Source organism: Phyllobates terribilis, unplaced genomic scaffold (assembly GCF_046119375.1).
Source record: "Phyllobates terribilis strain yellow unplaced genomic scaffold, ASM4611937v1 Scaffold_7__3_contigs__length_470593459, whole genome shotgun sequence".
Classification (NCBI taxonomy): domain Eukaryota; kingdom Metazoa; phylum Chordata; class Amphibia; order Anura; family Dendrobatidae; genus Phyllobates; species Phyllobates terribilis.
The window spans coordinates 135,271,147-135,297,515 of record NW_027362767.1 but is presented as its reverse complement, the minus strand read 5'-3'; the positions used below and the strand labels follow the sequence as shown (position 1 = coordinate 135,297,515).

The 26,369-nt window shown below is 55.9% G+C and overlaps 2 protein-coding genes across 11 annotated transcripts; one reads left to right on the top strand and one right to left on the bottom strand.

Annotated features, from left to right (window-relative positions):
* Positions 1-335: 335 nt before the first annotated feature.
* On the bottom strand, positions 336-15,731 carry UBAP2L (ubiquitin associated protein 2 like). 10 transcript variants are annotated; one of them, XM_073639219.1, is made up of 29 exons: positions 15,593-15,731; positions 10,227-10,350; positions 10,065-10,142; positions 9,797-9,907; positions 9,546-9,714; positions 9,366-9,461; positions 9,235-9,280; positions 9,051-9,157; positions 8,821-8,880; positions 7,979-8,031; positions 7,799-7,884; positions 7,548-7,719; positions 6,973-7,162; positions 6,633-6,895; positions 6,312-6,484; positions 5,712-5,898; positions 5,424-5,478; positions 5,035-5,212; positions 4,887-4,953; positions 4,496-4,676; positions 4,325-4,413; positions 4,017-4,070; positions 3,848-3,929; positions 3,534-3,751; positions 2,674-2,779; positions 2,280-2,396; positions 1,924-1,991; positions 1,615-1,812; positions 336-856 (listed from the first exon to the last, which is right to left on the bottom strand). In XM_073639219.1, the coding sequence occupies exons 2-29, from the start codon at positions 10,308-10,310 to the stop codon at positions 761-763; spliced, it is 3,384 nt and encodes a 1,127-aa protein (XP_073495320.1). In that variant the 5' UTR covers positions 10,311-10,350; positions 15,593-15,731; the 3' UTR covers positions 336-760. The 10 variants fall into 10 exon arrangements, with proteins under 10 accessions (XP_073495320.1, XP_073495330.1, XP_073495322.1 ...); XM_073639229.1 differs by having other exon boundaries at positions 1,615-1,809; XM_073639221.1 differs by having other exon boundaries at positions 8,863-8,880.
* Positions 15,692-22,152, top strand: CUNH1orf43 (chromosome unknown C1orf43 homolog). Its single transcript, XM_073639230.1, has 7 exons — positions 15,692-15,893; positions 20,261-20,362; positions 20,545-20,653; positions 20,743-20,796; positions 21,036-21,202; positions 21,440-21,498; positions 21,581-22,152. Exons 1-7 carry the CDS (start codon positions 15,816-15,818, stop codon positions 21,777-21,779), a joined length of 768 nt encoding a protein of 255 aa, XP_073495331.1. The 5' UTR covers positions 15,692-15,815; the 3' UTR covers positions 21,780-22,152.
* Positions 22,153-26,369: the final 4,217 nt, after the last annotated feature.

Below are 26,369 nucleotides of genomic sequence, written 5' to 3'. Positions count from 1 at the left end.
AGCGCAGAGGCACGGCCGTGTAATAAAGGCGCGACGGCATAATAAAGGCTCGGAGCGCGGAGGTGTGGTGGTGTAATAAAGGCTCAGAGCGCGGAGGCGTGGCGGTGTAATAAAGGCTCAGAGCGCGGAGGCGTGGCGGTGTAATAAAGGCTCAGAGCGCGGAGGCGTGGCGGTGTAATAAAGGCTCAGAGCGCGGAGGCGTGGCGGTGTAATAAAGGCTCAGAGCGCGGAGGCGTGGCGGTGTAATAAAGGCTCAGAGCGCGGAGGCGTGGCAGTGTAATAAAGGCTCAGAGCGCGGAGGTGTGGCGGTGTAATAAAGGCTCAGAGCACAGAGGTGCAGCTGTGTTTTCCTTTTATATATACAAGACACATTTATCCATTAAATTTAGAACACAGTACAAAAAAAACACATCAACTAATGATTCATACGATGCAGAATTCATAGCGATCCTTCTTAGGGGCACAGAGGTGGCAGCACGCTGCGGCCCCTCACTGACCTCTGCACGAAGAGGTTAAAAAAAAAATACAGGAGGGGAGATAAGAAAAATAACAGGACCGGCCGCCCTCCTAAAATAGCAAACGTTTTATAATCGACTGCAGAAAACTGGAAGGAAAATACAAATTCTATGTTACATACAAGGAGGGGCGGGGGAGGGGAGAGGCCGGCAGACTCAGCATGGAGGGGCTGCAGAGGACGCAGAGGTCTCGTGTGCTGATCCTGTAGGTCGGTCGGGGGGAGGGCGATTATAAGATCTGCAGCTCAGTTCGACCCCCAGCTGTAACTGCTGTATGCCGACTTGCTGGCCTGAGACTTCTGTGGCATGGAGGCGCCTTGGTTTCGTTGTCCGGAGCCAGTCTGTAAAGACAGCAAAAAACAACTCAGACCCCCTCATTATGGGAAAGACCCCCCCCCCCCCCCCCCCCCGCTACCGATGCACAGAGCAAAGTCTATGCGATCTCGAGTTACTTCCTCTGTAAGACTATGTTCCCACAATCAGCTTTTGGTGAGTTTTTGATGTTGCAGAATTTCAACGTTTATTTAAATTAGATTACTTGTGTTTTTGCGTTGCATTTTTATCACATTTTTGTCGTCTCTGGTCTGTCTTGCTGTAAATAAAGCTGCTTTGTTTTTGATACTTCATGTATTTTTTTTAACAAAACTTTATAGACATACATCAGTGTGGATTACATGCGTTTTTGATTCATTTCCGCAGCGGAAACACACAATGCATTTGCGTTTTTTACCTATGGAATTTACACATCTAATGTAAGTCTATTGGAAATTCCGCAGAGAACTCCGCGTACCCGCAAGAGAAACGGACCTGCTGCGGATTTGAAACGCACCACAGGGAGTTTACACAGCGTTAAAGAAAAGCACAGCGGGCAGGAGGTTGCTATAAATCCCATCCACTTTAATAGAACTGGAAGACGCTGGATTCCTGACACAGGAAAAACACGAAGAGTCAAAAACGCACAGAAAGCCTATTGTGGGAACGTAGCCTTTTACCCCAGAGCTGTGCTCGCCCTTCTGCTGGTGCAGTCACTGTGTACATGAGTGATCCTGCATACTCCAGAGCTGCGCTCACCATTCTGCTGGTAGTGACTCCCGGTTACCTGAGCGTCCTGCTGGAGGTGATGGTGCAGAATCTGAGAGTGCGGCTGCTGATGTGGAGCCAGAATGTGCATGAATGGAGCCGGGGGATACGCCGCCGCCGTGGCCGGGTTCATAGGACCACCGCTGCCCAGAGCGGAGGGCAAGTTAAATGAGGTGGCCGGAGTCCCGGTGTGGAATCCCTGCTTCTCGAATGACTGCTGTGAGGAGAGGACACAAGCTGTGAGTATCCGGCTCCTAAAAGTAAATGTCCCCTTCCCAGCAGGGGACAGCAACACTGCCCTCTAGTGGTGGCTCCTCTGATCACCTACCTGCGTCTTGGAATAGACTGAGCCCGAGATATCCGGCACACCGGTGTTACTGGAGGTAACAGACACGCCTGTGGGGACAGCAGAGGGGCATGTGCTGAGCAAGTCCGGCCGTACGCCTCTACCCCATATGTAGGCATGATTAACCCCTTCTATACCTGGCACACGGCAAACCAAAATAACTGGGACAGGTTGAAATTAGGCCGCGGGTACAGGGTTAATGCATGAGGATAGAGAAGGGTGAATGAGGCAAGCTGGGGCATAAGGGAGTGGAGGATGAGAAGATGGCTGCTATATGAGGAAACAGGAATAGGCAAAGCGGGGGCGGGCGAGAGGACAAAGAAGCGGAGAGCACTTACCAGCGCCGGGTCCATTGGTGCAAGCAGCAGCAGGTTTGCTCTGAGCAGCAGAAGCCCCACTAAATGCACCCTTACAGAAATCCCCCACGCTGGAAACCTGGCCCAAGTCCTCAAAGCCTGCGAACAGACACAGCCCTCAGCATGGGAAGTGACCCCGACCCATGCCTCCCCCGCGTCACACACAACACAAGAGGCCACCACCGAGACCCCACAGCTCAGCACCTGCTGCTGCTCGGACCACCAGCGGGGGGCAGACGCTCTGCTGCAGGGAAAAGTTAGGACAGAGGCACAAAAGAGCAGGAAGGGGGGTGCGGAGAAGGGGGCAATCACTGCTCACCCCGAATCTACATCTCACCCCCAGGAGCCTGTCAGAACACGGGTGGCATCTCCTTACCAGTGCTGTAGGCGTGGGAGCCATAACTTGGCGCTTGCTGGAAGGCGCCGGCTGACGTATTCACCCCAACATTGACTCCGTGCTGTTTTGACGTGGTAGGTGCCACCTGGAGGGGAGACAAGAGGGGTACAGAGCCTATGAGGGTGAGGCGGCATCGGCTGCCTGCGTGGCGTCATGCCCGCTGTCCAGGAAAGGGTTCCTGTAGGGAGTGACGGGGGCCCATACAAAGGGCAGGAGGACGCCGAGACGTACCTGGAGGCGCAGGAAGGAGAACACAGCCACCGCCATCCACCGTGTGTCACCTACAGTCACAGGTGTCGGACCCCACATCCGCCTGCTCATCCCCCCCAATAAAGAACGGCTCGGAAAGAGCAGATGGGCCACACTTTATTGAAAATACTTTTATTAAGTATCAAGATTTGTACAAATCAGGCAACAGAGAGATGAAATATCACAAGCCTGGAGTGGTCGGCAGGTCGGGGGCGAGCGGAGACCCTCCATTAGGGAACGCATGGTAGAACGGAGGCAGCGATCCACTGGGTGTCCGTATAGGAAACGCCAGCCCTGACCACAACCTGGGTCCACCCTACCCTCCAATCAATGCTATGCTAAACACAGAACTGAGGTCCAGACGTCCAAAAAGCAGACTGCCCCTAAAATACATCCGAGGCCAGGTGTCCATTCCAAATCCGCAGGACTTCTGACAGTTCACCACTGCCCGTATACAGGGGCTTCATGTCCAAAGCACAGGGATATAGGGCAGCTCGTGGGCATAAGGTGCTATGTTCAGGGGCTTCCCATCTCCCCCTCCCCAAAACAGCTTTGGGTGACGCCGTTTACTAACGGAAATGGGCACTCACTGGGAATACGGCGGGTCCATACTGGAAGGTGCTTGGCAGACCCGGTACCCCGGTGTAGTAGGGAAGACTTGTGTAGCTGTAACCAGGCGGCAGCGCAGGGTTCAGGAATGTCTGCTGTGTGGTGTGGTGACCCTGCGTCTGGCTCTGCTGCGGCTGTGCCAAGGTGGTAGCTGGGGCCGGGGAAGACGCGTCTCCACGGCCAAACTTTGAGAGATCACCTGAAAGGAGAGAGGAGGTGATCATCAGCAACCGCGCTGAAAGACGGAGGCAGCTGCCCTGGGGGCCAGGCACACTCCCACTATGGGTACACCTACCAGAATAGGGGTTACTTGTCAGGCTGGTATCTCTCCCGGTGAGCGCGGTGCTGGGCGTGGGGAAAGGGATGCTGTAATAATCCTACAAAGCAGAGAGCAGAGCAGTCAGGTAACCGGCAGTGGAGGGATCGGCCCGGCATAGTATGGGGGTCCGCCGTACATCACTCACCAGTGGAAACCTCGTCTGTAACATCTGCAGGTCGTCATAGCCATAGACCTGGGGCTGGAAACACAACAGAGTGCGCGTTAATGGTTGACTGCAGCAAAGATGCCTGCCCCTCCTCCACACCACCAGCCATCACCCCCACCGGTCTTCTCCGCTTTCTTTCGCAGCAAGAACTATTACACGACCACTGCAGACAGTCAGTAACTACTAATTGGCTGCAGCGATCACACGCTATATAAAGCCAGAAGGAGAAGTTTTCTAGGATGCCGGCAGCAGTGTAGAGGAACCACCACAGACCTACAAGAACTTACGGGATAAGCGTGTAACAGACCGGGAGCCATGATGTATGGGTTTGGTAACAACGGTGCGACACCAGGCGGTAAGTTTGGAGGTGCTTTACCTGTGAGAAGCAAAATACAAAGGGTTAACATTGCACGGCTCAGCACCCAAGCTGGCATAGGGCACCATGGCGAGTGCAGTACCTGATGTGGCAGCTATGGAGTTTCGCGTAGAGGGAGCGATGGCGGAGCTGGTGCTGAGGCCAAGGCCGAGGCTGCTGACGCTGAGGGAGGAGGACACTGGCGCAGCGCTGACGATGGTACTGGGCACCGCAGAGAAGGTGGTGACTGAATGTAGGCCAACGTCGCTCTCCACACTGGTGTGCTGCTCAGGAACAGACAGGTGCGTAATGGAAGACATAGCATGGTATATATGATGTGTACAGATGTACGGATGCTGTGGCCAGTGGGCACCACTTGGGCGGCCACACGGCAGCAGATCCAGCTGCTATAGCATGTACTGTCCCCCTTCACGGCCATGGGCAGCAGCCAGAAGGGTCAACTTACATGCAGGACACAGGAGATTACTACTCACCAAAGGCGTGGACGATGAGGCTCTTACTGCGGAGGATACAGGAGTCTGGTGCTGAGGGGGTAACGTACTGTAAGAGACAGGAGGAGAGGTGGTTATTGTGGTGCTGTCCCTGGGGGGCCGCAGGACGCCCTGCTCTAGTGCACACTACCTGCTGAGTTGAGCCGAGACCACCGGGTTCTGCAGCTCCTCAGTGTGGCTCAGGTTGCTCAGCGGAGACTGGTGGGGTCCAGCGGTGGTCAGTAACGAGGACGCAGACACAGAGTCGCTGAGGGAGACCATACTGGAAGCAGACGACGAATCAACTTTAATTGTGGGGGCTGATGGAACTGGGAGGGAAAACAAAAATGGCGAAATTTAGGAAGTCATTATGCAGAAACATAGCTGTACAGACCAGTCCCAGGCACCACACATACGTGACACCTCATCTGACTGCTCTGATTACTGTATGACACACTGTCCCCCCTTTATGGCTACATACAGCCTGAAAGGGTCTACGGGTGTCCGGTGCCATCGCACCCCGACATACAGAGGACATACCTTCTCCTGATACAGGAGTCTGCATGGCGGATGTCTGCGAGGAGCTGTAGCCGTTCTACGAGGAGAGAAGATACGTGGCATAAAGGATGGGTCAGGCAGCACCTTATCATGGTAGCTGTAGTGACCCCACACAGACCGGGCAGCCCAGACCCTGGACCGACAGTCGTGGGGGGCACACTTACTATTGCATGCGCTGTCCCCCCTTGATGGCCACAATTGCTGCCAAAAAGGGTCTACTGTCATGCTGCAGTGAAGAACGTTCCCTGCTGTACCCCCAGCTTAACGCACCTTGGACTGGCCGAGCTCCTTCTGTGGCGAGGAAGTGGAGATGGGGTAGCGCCGGGTCTGCGTGGACCTCTGTTCGTATAAGGGGCCCTGAGTGCTGCTCTGTGAGGTAAATGTTGTGGTCTGGATGCCGCTTCCTTGGTACGCAGACTCGGGGCTCTGACTGCTAACCGTGCTGCTGGACGATTCACTGCAAGAGATGGCGTCTGTTAGGGCCACATCGGACCGGCGACAGGCCATCACCTCCCAAGAGGCAGCCCCCAGCCCGACCACACCAAGCCTTCCTGAAGAGCAGGCCCCAGCCCAATGATAGGCCATCACCTCCAGAGAGGCAGCCCCCAGCCCAACCACAAGGAAACACCACCCCGCCTCCCTGAGGGGCAGGCCCTGGCCAACGACAGGCCATCACCCCCCACCAGTAGCAGAATATGTTCGCTGATATAGAAGAGCCACAGACCATGGTGGGAGTAGTCAGTGGTGTCGTCTACAAGCGCTCTGTGCTGCTGTTGCACAAGCCGTCCCCCCTTTGCCGCTATAGAGGTAGCAGTAAAGGGTCTACTACTGCCGCGCGCCCTCTCCCTTGGGGCACATGAGAAGTCACACCTTGCCGGGCTGGTGTACAGGCTGCTCTGGGCCTGGCTCACAGTCGTATTGGTGGTCGGAGAGGACTCGTACTCCGGGAGGACCGGCTCAGACCCGAACTGCAAAGCACCAAACTGTAGGTTGAGCCCAGACATATCGGCTGTTCCCGGCATCTCCACAGCCAGAGCTGGAATCTGCGGAGAAACCAGAGATGTAAAAGAGAAAACTACAGCCCTGAAGACGCAGGTGTGTGGGGGTCCCAGGTGTATGTGGGAATACTGGGTAGTGGGGTCTCATGTCCTGTATATGCCATGTAGCCAGATACACGTGGACCACAACTACCTTTGACGTAAGGGACGTCTTCTTCCTCTGCACTTTCATCTTATGGTGGGCCGGCTGCGGACTTCCCGACTGATTTTGGGGTGACACTGGGGACATCTGGGGGGGATGGTTCGTTTTGCCCGTCAGAGGGGAGGATGGGCACACCGGCATGGCGGAGGGAGCGCTAGTGACGGGCGCCTTCTCCTGTAGGTACACGTCCATCATGGTGGAGACTGGGGAAAAGCTCTGGTGCTTGGTGAAGGGGTCTGACGAGCTCTTCAGATCTGTGGGAAGAGATTACCCTTAGAGAATCGTCCCCTCATGCCCAGATGAGCCCAGAACCAGGACAGAGAAGTCTTACCAAACTGCCCCAGGGCGGTGGTCTGTGCCGAGGAGCCCAGGTCCCAGGTGGTGGCGCCAGAGGAGTCCGTGTGCTGAGCGGCAAGATGTGCCAGGGCCTGTGCAGTCTTAAACTGCTCCAGGAACTGAGATCCGGTGGTGGTGCCGCCCTTGGGCTCTCCCTCACCAAAGCCCTTACTCAGCATGCTGACCTGCAAAACAGGGGTACGGTTACCAGGACAGCAAGACGGGGTCTGCAACACACAGAGCGGACAGGAATACTGTGGATGCCCCCCACAATCATCTGCTGGAAGCAGACAGGCAGTGGTGCAGGCAACAGTTCTTATTGCATGCGCTGTCCCCCCCTAATGGCCACACAAAGCCAAAAGGGGTCTACTGGCATGCTGCACGGCACAGACCTGTACATTGAGCAGACTACGGCGCCTCAGAATAGTAATCATGGAAACAAAACAGCAGAAATAGCCTACCCAAATTACAGCGCAGCTCTACAGAGACATCGGCTCCAGTCACACCCAGATCTGCGTCAAAAAAGGACCTCATACATACAAGCAGTAGTAACCAGGCGGTGACACTTACCATGCTGTGGTGAGAGAAGGAGCTGCCAGGACTGGCCTGGGACAGGGAGCTCTGCTTGGAGTTGCTGAACACGAGGGGCTGGGATAAGGTGGGGTTCTGTGCGGGGTCCAGACTGGAGGCCTCGTTCTCTAGGGAGGATGGGCTCTTCCCCAGTAAAACTGCCAGGTCGATCCTGTAGAGGCAGAGCAGATGAAGGCTGCGTCCTGTATATCCTGTATAAGGGACCCCCCATCGGTCCACCAGGCACTCACCTCTGGCCCGCTGTGATCGTCACACTCTCAGAGGCGAGGGGCACAGAAGAAACGCTGGATGCTGTGAAGATCTTTGTTTCAGAAAGCTGAAGAAAAAAAAAAAAAATCCCATGACCTTACTCATCTGCTGTAAGAGTTCAGCTCCAAAGCTGAAGAACTGTAAGTGCAAATCCCACGTACATCCTCGTTCCAGTCCTCGGTCCCCCACTCCTCTGTGGCCGTCCTCCAGGCACCTGGTAAAGAAGCACACGGGAGGGATTACACAGGTCGGCAGACACCCCTGGTCACATCACGGCAGCGGCCACCCCCCGGATTTGCAGAATAGCACACACGCAATGTCTGAATTTCAAAAATATTAACGCCCTGAAGCGAACAGCGATGCCGAGTGACACCGCACAGTGAGAAGACACCAGCGACGCCGATGTCAGTTGCGGGGAAGAAGCCTATATTCACAGCCAGAGAGGACTGATCACATTGAGTCTTCTCTCCGCTCACACCCAGAGCTGCACTCACAATTCTACTGGTTTCACTGTCTTGAAGAGAGGTTCATTACCCTCATTACTCCCATTCCTGAAAGAATCCCCCAAATCTCTACTGTACCACCAACCACTTCAGTCTAGGGTCTCCCCACTTTTTCCTGTGGATGCAGCTTTGGCTGTAACTGGAGAACAGACTATTATATTACCATAGCGAAAAGAAAAAAAAAACAAAGTGCTTTAATGAAGTCATGTACTGCGAGCAGCAGTGATCCCAGTCACCCCCGCAGGCACTGCAGAGGGCGCCACTGGACAGAGGACGTGCCACGTAGGGGCCACTACCAGCGGCAGTCGTTTGTCCAGAGCGAACTGCAAGTCCCAGAATCAGCACACACAGTGAGGGCAGCTCGCAGAGGGGTGTAGTCCATGCTCTCCACACCCGGACCGCCCCGTGCAGGGAGGGACAGGTTAGGAGGGAGATAAAACACACAACAGTCAGAAGTACGAGGTTGTCCGGGGCAGTGAGTGCACCTGGATATATCATACCAGGAGCAGTGGAAAATTTTCGGGGATAATCTGAGCCCTCACCCCCAATGTAATCAAGTCCTGAAACAAAAAGGGAAAACAAAAAAAAAACAAAGACAAATCAGATTGTGCTGAAGAGCAAGCGGTTCCCCGAATCGCCTCACACCCCTCCTCCCTCATATGTGGCCGCGGCATCAACCCCTGGAGGTCACAGGGTAGAGGCATAGGGACCGGAGGGCAGCAGGACGTACTTGTTCCGTCATCCGGCTCGAAGCTGGTGGCGTTATTCCAAGTGCTGCTGTTCCCATAGTTGTCCTCGGTACTGGAGGGCTCGGCATAGTCCGCGGGGTTAAAGGTCCTGGAAGAAAGGGTCCGAAATAATCAAAGGATGGATCATGAATCCCACAAGGAGAACCAATGTCCGGGCACACGTACCCCATGCCCTGCGCGGAGAAGCGGCCGCCTCTTCTTCCTGATCCTCCTAACAGGAAAGAAAAAGAGCAGCATTAGAGCCCGGCGGAGCTGCCTGTCAGTCACCCGCGGGTCCTGAGGACATGGGCACGCACCTCTGCCCCGGCCACGACCTCGGCGCCCTCTCTCTGTGCCTCTGCCCGAAGAGCCGCCAGATTTGCCACCTTCCAAACCATTCTCCTGTGCCCGGACTGCAGGGGGAGAAAGATGTGGTCAGACGGCAGGACACAGACTGACGGGCAGAAGCAGGCACTTGGTTAGTTCCCGTCACTCACACTCTCTGCCACGGCTCCCACCTCGCCCTCTCCGTGGTACCCCTCCACGCCTGCGGCTGAAGTCGCGCTCTCTGTCTCGGTTCTCTCGTGTCTCCTCGCTCTGTTCGGCCTGCCCTGTCTCCTTCTGTCCGGACACTCCTTTCTTTTTACCCACCATCTCCCAGGAGTGCTGTGGGGGGGAAGAACACATCATATCAGGGGTACAGCTAGAGTGGCCGTCACTGCAGACGCGTCTCTCACACATTGCTCACCATGTCGGGGTTTCCCTCCAGCAGGACGTTGATGGCGCGGTTCAGGTCACCATTGCAGTCGTGAAGAGCGATCACACACTCGTCCTGGTTCTTTCCTGTGATGTCGATCAGCTGAGGAGAGAAAGACAGAGGTGAACCGAGGGGCAAAGGCGGCACCCATTGAATGGGCTGCACCAGGGATTCATGACACCAAACCACAGGGTGAGGAGAGGTCAGCGCCGCTGTCGGACATGCTGTAACAAACCCGCAGCTCTGGCCACACACTCACCTGTTTTACTTCTTCCTCAAAGTCGGCGTCATTCTGGTCCGAGATCATCTGTGCCAGTCGGATCTGCTCTGCGGTGGCCTAGATGGAGGGAGGAGATATAGTATTGTCAGTGGGATAAGGCCCGTGTGAGAGAGGATGCCGCCCCTGGGGGACCACCTGTACCTGAGGCCTTTGCTTGTGCTGCGTCTGGTTCTGTGTCTGTTCCCAGGTCCCCCGGGTGCGTGTCGTAGCCACCGAGGTCATCATTTACAGTATATACAAATAACAGTATTTACAAGTTACAGCTCTGCAGAGGAAGCGGACAGGAGAAGGTTAACCCCGAAAAGGCCAGTAGAACTATATTTCACTTATCCTGTATACCCCAGAGTTGCGCTTCTAGTATGGCCCCATATACCAGGTGCACACCCACTCCTTCCTGAACCAGGCCCGAGGTGGGCTGGGGGCGCCCCCGGCAGGACCCAAGTCCTACGTCAGGTGCAGACGCTGCATTGATAGAGAGCAGAGTATTGGTGAGGCCACATGACAGCCCAGAGGATCACTGTGGCCACTGCTGTATAGCAACTGATGAAAAAGAGAAAATAAACCACGCCAACAAAATACTGTCTGTCACGTGACATGTCACGCAGAGGACGCTGACATGAGTGGGATAAGCCTCACGTCACCTGGTGTCCCCCGCACCACGGGCCGCCTAATGTGACGTGTGACAACAGCTGCAGGACAAGAGTCGGACGTGTCGCTATATAAGGAGCTGCTTCTCCTGTCACTGTATCCTATCGAGTGGGGGTCCTCAACGCAGACGCCGAGGGGACACAGTACAGGGGTGGGGTCCTCACCGCAGACCCCGAGGGGACACAGTACAGGGGTGGGGTCCTCACCGCAGACCCCGAGGGGACACAGTACAGGGGTGGGGTCCTCACCGCAGACCCCGAGGGGACACAGTACAGGGGTGGGGGGGTCCTCACCGCAGACCCCGAGGGGACACAGTACAGGGGTGGGGGGGTCCTCACCGCAGACCCCGAGGGGACACAGTACAGGGGGGGGTCCTCACCGCAGACCCCGAGGGGACACCGTACAGGGGGGGGGGGGGGGTCCTCACCGCAGACCCCGAGGGGACACCGTACAGGGGGGGGGGGGGTCCTCACCGCAGACCTCGAGGGGACACATTACAGGGGGGGGGGGGGGTCCTCACCGCAGACCCCGAGGGGACACATTACAGAGGGGGGGGTCCTCACCACAGACCCCGAGGGGGACACATTACAGAAGGGGGGTCCTCACCGCAGACCCCGAGGGGACACATTACAGAAGGGGGGTCCTCACCGCAGACCCCGAGGGGACACATTACAGAAGGGGGGTCCTCACCGCAGACCCCGAGGGGACACATTACAGAAGGGGGGGGGGTCCTCACCGCAGACCTCGAGGGGACACAGTACAGCAGTACAGGGTGGGGGGTTCCTCACCGCAGACCCCGAGGGGACACAGTACGGGGGGGAATCCTCACCGCAGACCCAGAGAGGACACAGTACGGGGGGGGGATCCTCACAGCAGACCCCGAGGGGACACAGTACAATGGGGGTCCTCACCACTGACCCCAAGGGGACACAGTGCAGGGGGGGTCCTCACCACTGACCCCGAGGGGACACAGTGCAGGGGGGGGGGTCCTCACCACACCACAAACCCGAGGGGACACAGTACGGGGGGGTTCCTCACCACAAACCCCGAGGGGACACAGTACAGTAGGGGGGTCCTCATCACAGACCTCGAGGGGACACAGTACAGGGTTGGGGGCTCCTCACCGCAGACCCGAGGGGTCACAGTACACGGTTGGGGGGGGAGGGGGGATCCTCACCGCAGACCCAGAGAGGACACAGTACAGGAAGGGGGGGGATCCTCATCACAGACCCCGAGAGGACACAGTACAGGGGGGGGATCCTCACCGCAGAACCCGAGAAGACACAGTACAGGGTTGGGGGCTCCTCACCGCCGACTCCGAGGGGGAAAGAGCACGGGGGCGGGGGGGTCCTCACCGCCGACTCCGAGGGGGAAAGAGCACGGGGGCGGGGGGGTCCTCACCGCCGACTCCGAGGGGGAAAGAGCACGGGGGCGGGGGGGTCCTCACCGCCGACTCCGAGGGGGAAAGAGCACGGGGGCGGGGGGGTCCTCACCGCCGACTCCGAGGGGGAAAGAGCACGGGGGCGGGGGGGGTCCTCACCGCCGACTCCGAGGGGGAAAGAGCACGGGGGCGGGGGGGGTCCTCACCGCCGACTCCGAGGGGGAAAGAGCACGGGGGCGGGGGGGTCCTCACCGCTGACTCCGAGGGGGACAGAGTACGGGGGTGGGCTGGGGTCCTCACCGCTGACTCCGAGGGGGACAGAGTACGGGGGTGGGTTGGGGTCCTCACCGCTGACTCCGAGGGGGACAGAGTACGGGGGTGGGCTGGGGTCCTCACCGCTGACTCCGAGGGGGACAGAGTACGGGGGTGGGTTGGGGTCCTCACCGCTGACTCCGAGGGGGAAAGAGCACGGGGGTGGGGGGGTCCTCACCGCTGACTCCGAGGGGGAAAGAGCACGGGGGCGGGGGGGGGGTCCTCACCGCTGACTCCGAGGGGGAAAGAGCACGGGGGCGGAGGGGGGGGGGGGGGTGTCCTCACCGCTGACCCCGAGGGGGACAGAGTACGAGGGTGGGTTGGGGTCCTCACCGCTGACCCCGAGGGGGACAGAGTACGGGGGTGGGTTGGGGTTCTCACCGCTGACTCCGAAGGGGACAGAGTACGGGGGTGGGTTGGGGTCATCACCGCTGACTCCGAGGGGACAGAGTACGGGGGTGGGTTGGGGTCCTCACCGCTGACTCCGAGGGGGACAGAGTACGGGGGTGGGTTGGGGTCCGCACCGCTGACCCCGAGGGGGACAGAGTACGGGGGCGGGGGGTCCTCACCGCTGACTCCGAGGGGGAAAGAGCACGGGGGCGGGGGGGTCCTCACCGCTGACTCCGAGGGGGAAAGAGCACGGGGGCGGGGGGGTCCTCACCGCTGACTCCGAGGGGGAAAGAGCACGGGGGCGGGGGGGGTCCTCACCGCTGACTCCGAGGGGGAAAGAGCACGGGGGCGGGGGGGGGGGGGGTCCTCACCGCTGACTCCGAGGGGGAAAGAGCACGGGGGCGGGGGGGGGTCCTCACCGCTGACTCCGAGGGGGAAAGAGCACGGGGGCGGGGGGGGTCCTCACCGCTGACTCCGAGGTGGAAAGAGCACGGGGGCGGGGGGGTCCTCACCGCTGACTCCGAGGGGGAAAGAGCACGGGGGCGGGGGGGGGTCCTCACCGCTGACTCCGAGGGGGAAAGAGCACGGGGGCGGGGGGTCCTCACCGCTGACTCCGAGGGGGAAAGAGCACGGGGCGGGGGGTCCTCACCGCTGACTCCGAGGGGGAAAGAGTGTGGGGGAGGGGGGGGGGTTCTCACCGCTGACCCCGAGGGGGACAGAGTACGGGGGTGGGTTGGGGTCCTCACCGCTGACCCCGAGGGGGACAGAGTACGGGGGTGGGTTGGGGTCCTCACCGCTGACCCCGAGGGGGACAGAGTACGGGGGTGGGTTGGGGTCCTCACCGCTGACTCCGAAGGGGACAGAGTACGGGGGTGGGTTGGGGTCCTCACCGCTGACTCCGATGGGACAGAGTACGGGGGTGGGGGTCCTCACCGCTGACTCCGAGGGGGAAAGAGCACGGGGGCGGTCCTCACCGCTGACTCCGAGGGGGAAAGAGCACGGGGGCGGGGTCCTCACCGCTGACTCCGAGGGGGAAAGAGCACGGGGGCGGGGGGGGGGGGGGGTCCTCACCGCTGACTCCGAGGGGGAAAGAGTACGGGGCAGGGGGTCCTCACCGCTGACTCCGAGGGGGAAAGTGTGGGGCGGGGGGGTCCTCACCGCTGACTCCGAGGGGGAAAGAGTGTGGGGGAGGGGGGGGGGGGGGTTGAGGTCCTCACCGCTGACCCCGAGGGGGACAGAGTACGGGGGTGGGTTGGGGTCCTCACCGCTGACCCCGAGGGGGACAGAGTACGGGGGTGGGTTGGGGTCCTCACCGCTGACTCCGAGGGGGACAGAGTACGGGGGTGGGTTGGGGTCCTCACCGCTGACTCCGAGGGGGACAGAGTACGGGGGTGGGTTGGGGTCCTCACCGCTGACTCCGAGGGGGACAGAGTACGGGGGTGGGTTGGGGTCCTCACCGCTGACTCCGAGGGGGACAGAGTACGGGGGTGGGTTGGGGTCCTCACCGCTGACTCCGAGGGGGACAGAGTACGGGGGTGGGTTGGGGTCCTCACCGCTGACTCCGAGGGGGACAGAGTACGGGGGTGGGTTGGGGTCCTCACCGCTGACTCCGAGGGGGACAGAGTACGGGGGTGGGCTGGGGTCCTCACCGCTGACTCCGAGGGGGACAGAGTACGGGGGTGGGCTGGGGTCCTCACCGCTGACTCCGAGGGGGACAGAGTACGGGGGTGGGCTGGGGTCCTCACCGCTGACTCCGAGGGGGACAGAGTACGGGGGTGGGCTGGGGTCCTCACCGCTGACTCCGAGGGGGACAGAGTACGGGGGTGGGCTGGGGTCCTCACCGCTGACTCCGAGGGGGACAGAGTACGGGGGTGGGCTGGGGTCCTCACCGCTGACTCCGAGGGGGACAGAGTACGGGGGTGGGCTGGGGTCCTCACCGCTGACTCCGAGGGGGACAGAGTACGGGGGTGGGCTGGGGTCCTCACCGCTGACTCCGAGGGGGACAGAGTACGGGGGTGGGCTGGGGTCCTCACCGCTGACTCCGAGGGGGACAGAGTACGGGGGTGGGTTGGGGTCCTCACCGCTGACTCCGAGGGGGACAGAGTACGGGGGTGGGTTGGGGTCCTCACCGCTGACTCCGAGGGGGACAGAGTACGGGGGTGGGTTGGGGTCCTCACCGCTGACTCCGAGGGGGACAGAGTACGGGGGTGGGTTGGGGTCCTCACCGCTGACTCCGAGGGGGACAGAGTACGGGGGTGGGTTGGGGTCCTCACCGCTGACTCCGAGGGGGACAGAGTACGGGGGTGGGTTGGGGTCCTCACCGCTGACTCCGAGGGGGACAGAGTAGGGGGGGGTCCTTAACGCAAACTCTGAGGGAGTCAGAGTACAGGGTGGGTCCTCACAGTAGACTCCGAGGAGGACAGAGTACATTGGTGTTAGAAAAAGAAGTCCCAGCAGCCCGTGCTTACAGCCCCGTCACTGCCAGGAGATGTTACCGAGGACTAGTCTCATCCAATAAGGAGTCTGAAGAAAAGACCGAGAAACCGGACACAAGGGTCACCGGCTGGAGAGCGACGCAGACGGCAACCGCTGCTACTACAGACCGAGGCTTCACCCGGCCTAACAGGCCGCAGCGCGGGAGTTGCCGCGGATGCTCAGTGCGCTCTCTAGCCGCCACCCTGGTCGCTCTCTCAGCCAAACTCCAGCCGCTATGCCCCCGACATCGACGTTATATTAACCCCCTCCCACCGAGCGACGAGATAAGCTCCGTCCTCACCTGCGGCTCCTCCGCTCTGACACCACGTGACCGCGCTTCCGCTCCGCCCCCTCTCACGTACGCCTACGTTGCGTCACCACGCGTCCAGGGTGCGTTCCACAGGCTGTGCGTTCCACAACTCGATCTTAGAGGTGATTGGGTGGCTGATGACAAGGGCGTGTTTTGCGGGTTGAAGGGGTTACGTGACAAAGGCGGAAGAAAAAATTAAAAACGAGGAAAAAAGATGGTGAAGACGCAGCACAACAGGAGTAACTGGCTGTCCGGGGTCAACGTGGTGCTGATTATGGCCTACGGCAGCCTGGTGAGGACGGGGGCGGGAGAGCTGTGCAGCCCCAAACCCAGGGCACCAACACTCCCGTCTGACTGCACCCAAACCCTCATACTTAGAGGATTATACAGACCGTGGACCCAAGAGCCTGCGCTCTAATCACATCCTTTACTGTCAGCACATAGAGAGCTTGAAACAGTCAGCAAGAAGGAAGGAAGGCAGGCTGGCAAGCAAGCAGGGGGCTGTACAGGGGGGCGGGCAGCGAGCGAGCAGGGGGCTGTACAGGGGGGCGGGCAGCGAGCGAGCAGGGGGCTGTACAGGGGGGGAGCGAGCAAGCAGGGGGCTGTACGGGGGGACAGTGAGCGAGCAGGGGGCTGTACAGGGGGGCGGGCAGCGAGCGAGCAGGGGGCTGTACAGGGGGGCGGGCAGCGAGCGAGCAGGGGGCTGTACAGGGGGGGGCAGTGAGCAAGCAGGGGGCTGTACAGGGGGGCAGCGAGCGAGCAGGGGGCTGTACAGGGGGGCAGCGAGCGAGCAGGGGGCTGTACAGGGGGGGCAGCGAGCAAGCAGGGGGCTGTACAGGGGGGACAGCGAGCGAGCAGGGGTCTGTACAGGGGGGACAGCGAGCGAGCAGGGGTCTGTACAGGGGGGACAGCGAGCGAGCAGGAGGCTGTACAGGGGGGACAGCGAGCGAGCAGGGGGCTGTATGGGGGGACAGCGAGCGAGCAGGGGACTGTACGGGGGGACAGCGAGCAAGCAGGGGGCTTACGGGGGGATAGCGAGCGAGCAGGGGGCTGTGTGGATGGTACAACGAGAAGGGGGCTGTGCGGATGGGACAGCAAGCGAGCAGGGGGCTGTGCGGATGGGACAGCGAGCAGGGGGGCTGTGTGGGTGGGAGAACGAGCAGGAAACTGTGCAGGTGGGACTGCGAGCGAGCAGGGGGGCTGTGCGGGGAGGACAGCGAGCGAGCAGGGGGGCTGTGCGGGTGGGAGTGCGAGCGAGCAGGAGGACTGTGCGGAGGGGACAGCGAGCGAGCAAGGGGCTGTACAGGAGGGACAGCGAGCAGGAAACTACAGGGGGGACAGCGAGCGAGCAGGGGGCTGTACGGGGAGGACAGCGAGCGAGCAGGGGGCTGTACGGGGAGGACAGCGAGCAGGGGGCTGTACGGGGAGGACAGCGAGCGAGCAGGGGGCTGTACGGGGAGGACAGCGAGCGAACAGGGGGCTGTACGGGGGGGACAGCGAGCGAGCTGATGGCTGTACGGGGGGGGGCTGCGAGCAAGGGGCTGTACGGCGGGGACAGCGAGCGAGCAGAGGGCTTTACGTGGGGGACAGCAATTGACCAGGGGGATGTGCAGATAGGACAGTGTTCGAGCAGGGGGAAGGTGCGGGTGGGACTGCGAGCGAGCAGGGGGGCTGTGCTAGTGGAACAGCATGCGAGCAGGTGGCAGTACAGAGGAGACAGCAAGCAGGGGGCTTACAGGGGGGACAGCGAGCGAGCAGGGGGCTGTACAGGAGGGTACAGCTAGGGAGCAGGGGGCTGTTCTGGGGGGACAGCGTGCAAGCAGGGGGCTGTTCAGGTGGGACAGCGAGTGAGCAGGGGGCTGTTCAGGTGGGACAGCGAGCGAACAGAGGGCTGTACAGGGGGGGACAGTGAGCAGAGGGCTGTGTGGATGGGACAGCGAGCAGGGGGCTGTGCGGAAGGGACAGCGAGCTGGAGGCTGTGCTTGTGGGACTGCGAGCGAGCAGGGGGCTGTGCGGGGCGGACATCGAGTGAGCAGTGGGCTGTGCGGGGAAGAATGTGAGCGAGCAGGGGGCTGTGCGAACGGGACAGCGAGCAGGCAGGGTGTTGTGCTAAGTGACAGTGGGCAAGCAAGCAGGGAACTGTGCAGAGGGACAGTGGGTGTGGGAGCAGTGAACTGTGCGGGGGAACTGGGAGGGCGAGCAGGGGACTATTTGGAGGACATTTGAAGAGCGAGCAGGGGACTGAGCGAGGGAATGGTGGGCGAGCACACAGAGTACTGTGCGAGGGGACGGTGGGCAAGGGGCTGTTCTGGGGGGGGCAGCGAGCAAGCAGGGGGCTGTACAGGGGGGACAGCGAGCAAGCAGGGGGCTGTACGGGGGGGCAGCGAGCAAGCAGGGGGCTGTACGAGGGGGACAGTGAACATGCAGGCGGGGATAGCGAGCGAGCAGGCTGCTGTACAGGGGGGGCAGCAAGCAAGCAGGGGGCTGTACGGGGGGACAGCGAGCGAGCAGGGGACTGTACGGGGGGACAGCGAGCGAGCAGGGGTCTGTACAGGGGGGACAGCGAGCGAGCAGGGGGCTGTACAGGGGGGACAGCGAGCGAGCAGGGGGCTGTGCGGATGGTGCAGCGAGCAGGGGGCTGTGCGGATGGGACAGCGATCGAGCAGGGGGCTGTGCGGATGGGACAGCGAGCGAGCAGGGAGCTGTGCGGATGGGACAGCAAGCGAGCAGGGGGGCTGTGTGGGTGGGAGAGCGAGCAGGGGGGCTGTGTGGGTGGGAGAGCGAGCAGGAAACTGTACAGGGGGGACAACAAGCGAGCAGGGGGGCTGTGCAGGAGGGACTGTGAGGACAGCGAGCGAGCAGGGGGCTGTACGGGGAGGACAGCGAGCGAGCAGGGGGCTGTACGGGGAGGACAGCGAGCGAGCAGGGGGCTGTACGGGGAGGACAGCGAGCGAGCAGGGGGCTGTACGGGGAGGACAGCGAGCGAGCAGGGGGCTGTACGGGGAGGACAGCGAGCGAGCAGGGGGCTGTACGGGGAGGACAGCGAGCGAGCAGGGGGCTGTACGGGGAGGACAGCGAGCGAGCAGGGGGCTGTACGGGGAGGACAGCGAGCGAGCAGGGGGCTGTACGTGGAGGACAGCGAGCGAGCAGGGGGCTGTACGGGGAGGACAGCGAGCGAGCAGGGGGCTGTACGGGGAGGACAGCGAGCAGGGGGCTGTACGGGGAGGACAGCGAGCGAGCAGGATGTGTCGGTGTGGGTGGGAGAGCGAGCAGGAAACTGTACAGGGGGGACAACAAGCGAGCAGGGGGGCTGTGCAGGAGGGACTGTGAGGACAGCGAGCGAGCAGGGGGCTGTACGGGGAGGACAGCGAGCGAGCAGGGGGCTGTACGGGGAGGACAGCGAGCGAGCAGGGGGCTGTACGGGGAGGACAGCGAGCGAGCAGGGGGCTGTACGGGGAGGACAGCGAGCGAGCAGGGGGCTGTACGTGGAGGACAGCGAGCGAGCAGGGGGCTGTACGGGGAGGACAGCGAGCGAGCAGGGGGCTGTACGGGGAGGACAGCGAGCAGGGGGCTGTACGGGGAGGACAGCGAGCGAGCAGGGGGCTGTACGGGGAGGACAGCGAGCGAGCAGGATGTGTCGGTGGAGCGTCGGCGAGGGAGCAGGATGTGTCGGTGGGAGAGTGGGCGAGGGAGCAGGATGTGTCGGGGGGAGAGTGGGCGAGGGAGCAGGATGTGTCGGGAGGAGAGTGGGCGAGGGAGCAGGATGTGTCGGGGGGAGAGTGGGCGAGGGAGCAGGATGTGTCGGGGGGAGAGTGGGCGAGGGAGCAGGATGTGTCGGGGGGAGAGTGGGCGAGGGAGCATGATGTGTCGGGGGGAGAGTGGGCGAGGGAGCAGGATGTGTCGGTGGGGGAGAGGGCGAGGGAGCAGGATGTGTCGGTGGGGGAGAGGGCGAGGGAGCAGGATGTGTCGGTGGGGGAGAGGGCGAGGGAGCAGGATGTGTCGGGGGGAGAGAGGGCGAGGGAGCAGGATGTGTCGGGGGAGAGAGGGCGAGGGAGCAGGATGTGTCGGGGGGAGAGAGGGCGAGGGAGCAGGATGTGTCGGGGGGAGAGAGGGCGAGGGAGCAGGATGTGTCGGGGGAGAGAGGGCGAGGGAGCAGGATGTGTCGGGGGAGAGAGGGCGAGGGAGCAGGATGTGTCGGGGGGAGAGAGGGCGAGGGAGCAGGATGTGTCGGGGGGAGAGAGGGCGAGGGAGCAGGATGTGTCGGGGGGAGAGAGGGCGAGGGAGCAGGATGTGTCGGGGGGAGAGAGGGCGAGGGAGCAGGATGTGTCGGGGGGAGAGAGGGCGAGGGAGCAGGATGTGTCGGGGGGAGAGAGGGCGAGGGAGCAGGATGTGTCGGGGGGAGAGAGGGCGAGGGAGCAGGATGTGTCGGGGGGAGAGAGGGCGAGGGAGCAGGATGTGTCGGGGGGGCGTGGGAGCAGGATGTGTCGGGGGGCGAGGGAGCAGGATGTGTCGGGGGGAGAGTGGGCGAAGGAGTGGGGGAGCCTTGCAGAGGGGACAATAAATGTGTAGGGGCCACCTGGCTGCTTGGATGCTGAGCTGTTACCAGGGTTCTGGATTACTGCCAGGTCACTGTCTTATTTAACCCTTTGCTTTTTGCAGGTGTTCGTTCTCCTTTTCATCTTCGTGAAGAGACAGATAATGCGTTTCGCAATGAAGTCTCGTCGTGGCCCCCACGTGCCTGTAGGGCACAATGCACCCAAGGTAAACAGTCTAAACGTTGTAGTTAGTTGGGTGTGCTCACCTTTCCCATCCCTTCTCCTTTTTCCAGTTGGGGGGCGCTCCCTTCTCCTTTTTCCAGTCGGGGGACTGGCGCTCCTTTTTCCAATCGGGGGACTGGCGCTCCACTCTAATCTCTCTGCCATGTTTCTGCTCTTTTCCTGCAGGACCTGCGGGAGGAGATCGATAACCGTCTCTCTAAGGTGCAGGACATAAGGTTTGAGCCGCGGCTCCTGGCGGAGGGGGACGAGCGAATGCTACAGCTGGGTTCTCCAGGTGAGGGTTGGTGCCAGCTCTGCCACCATGTTGGGCCCCTGCTCCTCCCATCGGACCTTCCTGTAACTCTCCGTGTCTGTGTCTTCCAGGCGGCTACAACTACCTGTTCAGGATGAAGACGCTGGATGCTGTGAAAGAATCGGGTAACTGTCCTCCTAGTGATTTATTAGAGAGAAGCGGCGCCATGCAGCCCTGAGCTGCGATGCGCCGTGGTGGGGGGACTCCCACTCGCACAGCTGAGGGGCTGTTACTGTGTATGAGAGCTGGCAGAGAGATGTGTGCTGCAGCCGTGATTGCAGCGGCTTCCAGTATTACCGATGAGGGGCGTCCTTCTCTTGGTGGCGCCGTCCCCTCATCATCTCTCCATCCTTCCTTCTTGCAGACATCCCCTTCCAGGAGAATGGAAAATTCCCCAAATCTTCGGTGGGGAAGAACTTTCAGGCCTACCTGCTGGAAATGACCAACGCCAGCTCGCCCTTCAAAGGGGTGCGGAAGACATTACTGGACGCCCTGACAGAGGGCTACGACTCCGCGCGGTACGGCACCGGGGTAAGAGCTTCCCCCCCAATGGACACTACTTCAGTTATGTCTCCTGGTAATAGGGGACGCTATAACCCCTCCACGACAAATTACGTATGGGGCTGACTCAGGAGCTGAGCTCACCCATAAAAGATGGCTACCAACAGATTGCGAAGGGGGTAAATGGTCACTTTAGGAGGGATTCCCACAGACAGCACCCGGACCACCGCCATGGCGTGACTGCTTCATATTCATTGTGTCTTGCAGGTGTACGGGAGGCTGGAGCACGAGAAGTTCATGGAGGCGTTGGCGGAGTTATCTGCATTGTAAGTTTCCTTGTCACATGCGGCGTCGCAGTGTGCACCATCGGGCGGGATTATTCACCCCTGTTTTCTCTTTCTACACCAGTGTTCAGACCAGGGAGGCCGGAAGCCACAGGCATCGCCATTCTGCCGTTAAAGACCTGACCGCATCTCCTGAGACCGCCGGGACCCCCACCATCCAGGTGACCTACCTGCCCTCCAGCCAAAAGAGCAAGAGACCCAAACACTTCCTGGAGCTAAAGAACTTCAAAGACAACTACAACACCCTGGAGAGCACCTTGTGAGGGCGGCCACATTGGGGTCCTCCGGCATGGGTGGTCTTACTCATGCCCATGAGATGGTGGGCGCCCTCTACTGGCACTAGAAGATTAGGGAGTGTATCTTGGCGTATTCACCACAATTAAAGTGATTTCCTCCGAAACCTAAGCAGAGAGACACCAAAAACATGGCGGACGTCATCCATATAGCGGAGCGTTGTACCACCGGTCCGAAACATAACCTATATTTTTCGACATGACCCATCTACAACAGACCTGTATATAGTGACAGACTCTGGGACTCCTCCCAACACTGTATATACAGGGTCTCCTGCCATATACAGAAGGAGCAGGTGGGAGGGGGTGTATTATCCGCATACAGTATTAAATAAGATAAACTAATGTGACCTGTCTGTATTCATTACTGGATATGCACAAGAGCGGTATTATAGTAGTTATATTCGTGTACGTAGGAGCAGTATTATAGTAGTTATATTCTTGTACATAGGAGCAGTATTATAGTAGTTATATTCTTGTACATAGGGGGCAGTATTATAGTAGTTATATTCTTGTACATAGGAGCAGTATTATAGTAGTTATATTCGTGTACGTAGGAGCAGTATTATAGTAGTTATATTCTTGTACATAGGAGCAGTATTATAGTAGTTATATTCTTGTACATAGGGGGCAGTATTATAGTAGTTATATTCTTGTACATAAGGGCAGTATTATAGTAGTTATATTCTTGTACATAGGGACAGTATTATAGTAGTTATATTCTTGTACATAGGGGGCAGTATTATAGTAGTTATATTCTTGTGCATAGGGGCAGTATTATAGTAGTTATATTCTTGTACATAGGGGGCAGTATTATAGTAGTTATATTCTTGTACATAGGGGGCAGTATTATAGTAGTTATATTCTTGTACATAGGGGGCAGTATTATAGTAGTTATATTCTTGTACATAGGGAGCAGTATTATAGTAGTTATATTCTTGTACATAGGAGCAGTATTATAGTAGTTATATTCTTGTACATAGGGGTCAGTATTATAGTGGTTATATTCTTGTACATAGGAACAGTATTATAGTAGTTATATTCTTGTACGTAGGGGGCAGTATTATAGTAGTAATATTCTTGTACATAGGGGGCAGTATTATAGTAGTCATATTCTTATACATAGGGAGCAGTATTATAGTAGTTATATTCTTGTACATAGGGAACAGTATTATAGTAGTTATATTCTTGAACATAGGGGTCAGTATTATAGTAGTTATATTCCTGTACATAGCGGGCAATATTATAGTAGTTATATTCTTGTACATAGGGGTGCAGTATTATAGTAGTTATATTCTTGTACATAGGAGGCAGTATTATAGTAGTTATATTCTTGTACATAGGAGCAGTATTATAGTAGTTATATTCTTGTATATAGGAGCAGTATTATAGTAGTTATATTCTTGTACATAGGAGCAATATTATAGTAGTTATATTCTTGTACATAGGCGGAAGTATTATAGTAGTTATATTCTTGTACATAGAGGGCAGTATTATAGTAGTTATATTCTTGTACATAGGTGGCAGTATTATAGTAGTTATATTCTTGTACATAGGAGAAGTATTATAGTAGTTATATTCTTATATATAGGGGGCAGTATTATAGTAGTTATATTCTTGTACTTAGGGGGCAGTATTATAGTAGTTATATTCTTGTACATAGCGGCAGTATTATAGTAGTTATATTCTTGTACATAGGAGAAGTATTATAGTAGTTATATTCTTATATATAGGGGGCAGTATTATAGTAGTTATATTCTTGTACATAGGAGCAGTATTATAGTAGTTATATTCTTGTACATAGCGGCAGTATTATAGTAGTTATATTCTTGTACATAGGAGCAGTATTATAGTAGTTATATTCTTGTATATAGGGTGCAGTATTATAGTAGTTATATTCTTGTACATAGTAGCAGTATTATAGTAGTTATATTCTTGAACAAAGGAGCAGTATTATAGTAGTTATATTCTTATACATAGGGGCAGTATTATAGTAGTTATATTCTTGTACGTAGGGGGCAGTATTATAGTAGTTATATTCTTGTACAGAGGGGCAGTATTATAGTAGTTATATTCTTGTACATAGGGGGCAGTATTATAGTAGTTATATTCTTGTACATAGGGGCAGTATTATAGTAGTTATATTCTTGTACGTAGGGGGCAGTATTATAGTAGTTATATTCCTGTACATAGGAGCAGTATTATAGTAGTTATATTCTTGTACGTAGGGGCAGTATTATAGTAGTTATATTCTTGTACATAGGAGCAGTATTATAGTAGTTATATTCTTCTACATAGGAGCAATATTATAGTAGTTATATTCTTGTACATAGGCGGAAGTATTATAGTAGTTATATTCTTGTACATAGAGGGCAGTATTATAGTAGTTATATTCTTGTACATAGGGGGCAGTATTATAGTAGTTATATTCTTGTACATAGGAGCAGTATTATAGTAGTTATATTCTTATATATAGGGGGCAGTATTATAGTAGTTATATTCTTGTACGTAGGGGGCAGTATTATAGTAGTTATATTCTTGTACATAGCGGCAGTATTATAGTAGTTATATTCTTGTACATAGGAGCAGTATTATAGTAGTTATATTCTTGTATATAGGGTGCAGTATTATAGTAGTTATATTCTTGTACATAGTAGCAGTATTATAGTAGTTATATTCTTGTACATAGGAGCAGTATTATAGTAGTTATATTCTTATACATAGGGGCAGTATTATAGTAGTTATATTCTTGTACGTAGGGGGCAGTATTATAGTAGTTATATTCTTGAACAGAGGGGCAGTATTATAGTAGTTATATTCTTGTACATAGGGGGCAGTATTATAGTAGTTATATTCTTGTACATAGGGGCAGTATTATAGTAGTTATATTCTTGTACGTAGGGGGCAGTATTATAGTAGTTATATTCCTGTACATAGGAGCAGTATTATAGTAGTTATATTCTTGTACGTAGGGGCAGTATTATAGTAGTTATATTCTTGTACAGAGGGGCAGTATTATAGTAGATATATTCTTGTTTATAGGGGGCAGAATTATAGTAGTTATATTCTTGTACATAGGAGCAGTATTATAGTATTTATATTCTTGTACATAGGGGCAGTATTATACTAGTTATATTCTTATACATAGGGGCAGTATTATAGTAGTTATATTCTTGTACATAGGGGGCAGTATTATAGTAGTTATATTCTTGTACATAGGGGCAGTATTATAGTAGTTATATTCTTGTACATAGGGGGCAGTATTATAGTAGTTCTGTTCTTGTACATAGGGGCAGTATTATAGTAGTTATATTCCTGTACATAGTGGCAGTATTATAGTAGTTATATTCTTGTACATAGGGGGCAGTATTATAGTAGTTATATTCTTGTACATAGGAGCAGTATTATAGTAGTTATATTCTTGTACATAGGAGCAGTATTATAGTAGTTATGATCTTGTACATAGGAGCAGTATTATAGTAGTTATATTTCTGTACATAGGAGCAGTATTATAGTAATTATATTCTTGTACGTAGGGGGCAGTATTATAGTAGTTATATTCTTGTACATAGGGGCAGTATTATAGTAGGTATATTCTTGTTCATAGGGGCAGTATTATAGTAGTTATATTCTTGTACATAGGAGCAGTATTATAGTAGTTATGATCTTGTACATAGGAGCAGTATTATAGTAGTTATATTTCTGTACATAGGAGCAGTATTATAGTAGTTATATTCTTGTACGTAGGGGGCAGTATTATAATAGTTATATTCTTGTACGTAGGGGCAGTATTATAGTAGTTATATTCTTGTACATAGGGGCAGTATTATAGTAGTTATATTCTTGTACATAGGAGCAGTATTATAGTAGTTATATTCTTGTACATAGGAGCAGTATTATAGTCGTTATATTCTTGTACATAGGGGCAGTATTATAGTAGTTATATTCTTGTACATAGGGGCAGTATTATAGTAGTTATATTCTTGTACATAGGGGCAGTATTATAGTAGCTATATTCTTGTACATAGGGGCAGTATTATAGTAGCTATATTCTTGTACATAGGGGCACTATTATAGTAGTTATATTCTTGTACATAAGAGCAGTATTATAGTAGTTATGATCTTGTACATAGGAGCAGTATTATAGTAGTTATATTTCTGTACATAGGAGCAGTATTATAGTAGTTATATTCTTGTACATAGGGGCAGTATTATAGTAGTTATATTCTTGTACATAGGGGCAGTATTATAGTAGTTATATTCTTGTACATAGGGAGCAGTATTATAGTAGTTATATTCCTGTACATAGGAGCAGTATTATAGTAGTTATATTCTTGTACATAGGAGCAGTATTATAGTAGTTATATTCTTGTACATAGGGGCAGTATTATAGTAGTTATATTCTTATACATAGGAGCAGTATTATAGTAGTTATATTCTTGTACATAGGGGCAGTATTATAGTAGTTATATTCTTGTACGTAGGAGCAGTATTATAGTAGTTATATTTCTGTACGTAGGAGCAGTATTATAGTAGGTATATTCTTGTACATAGGGGCAG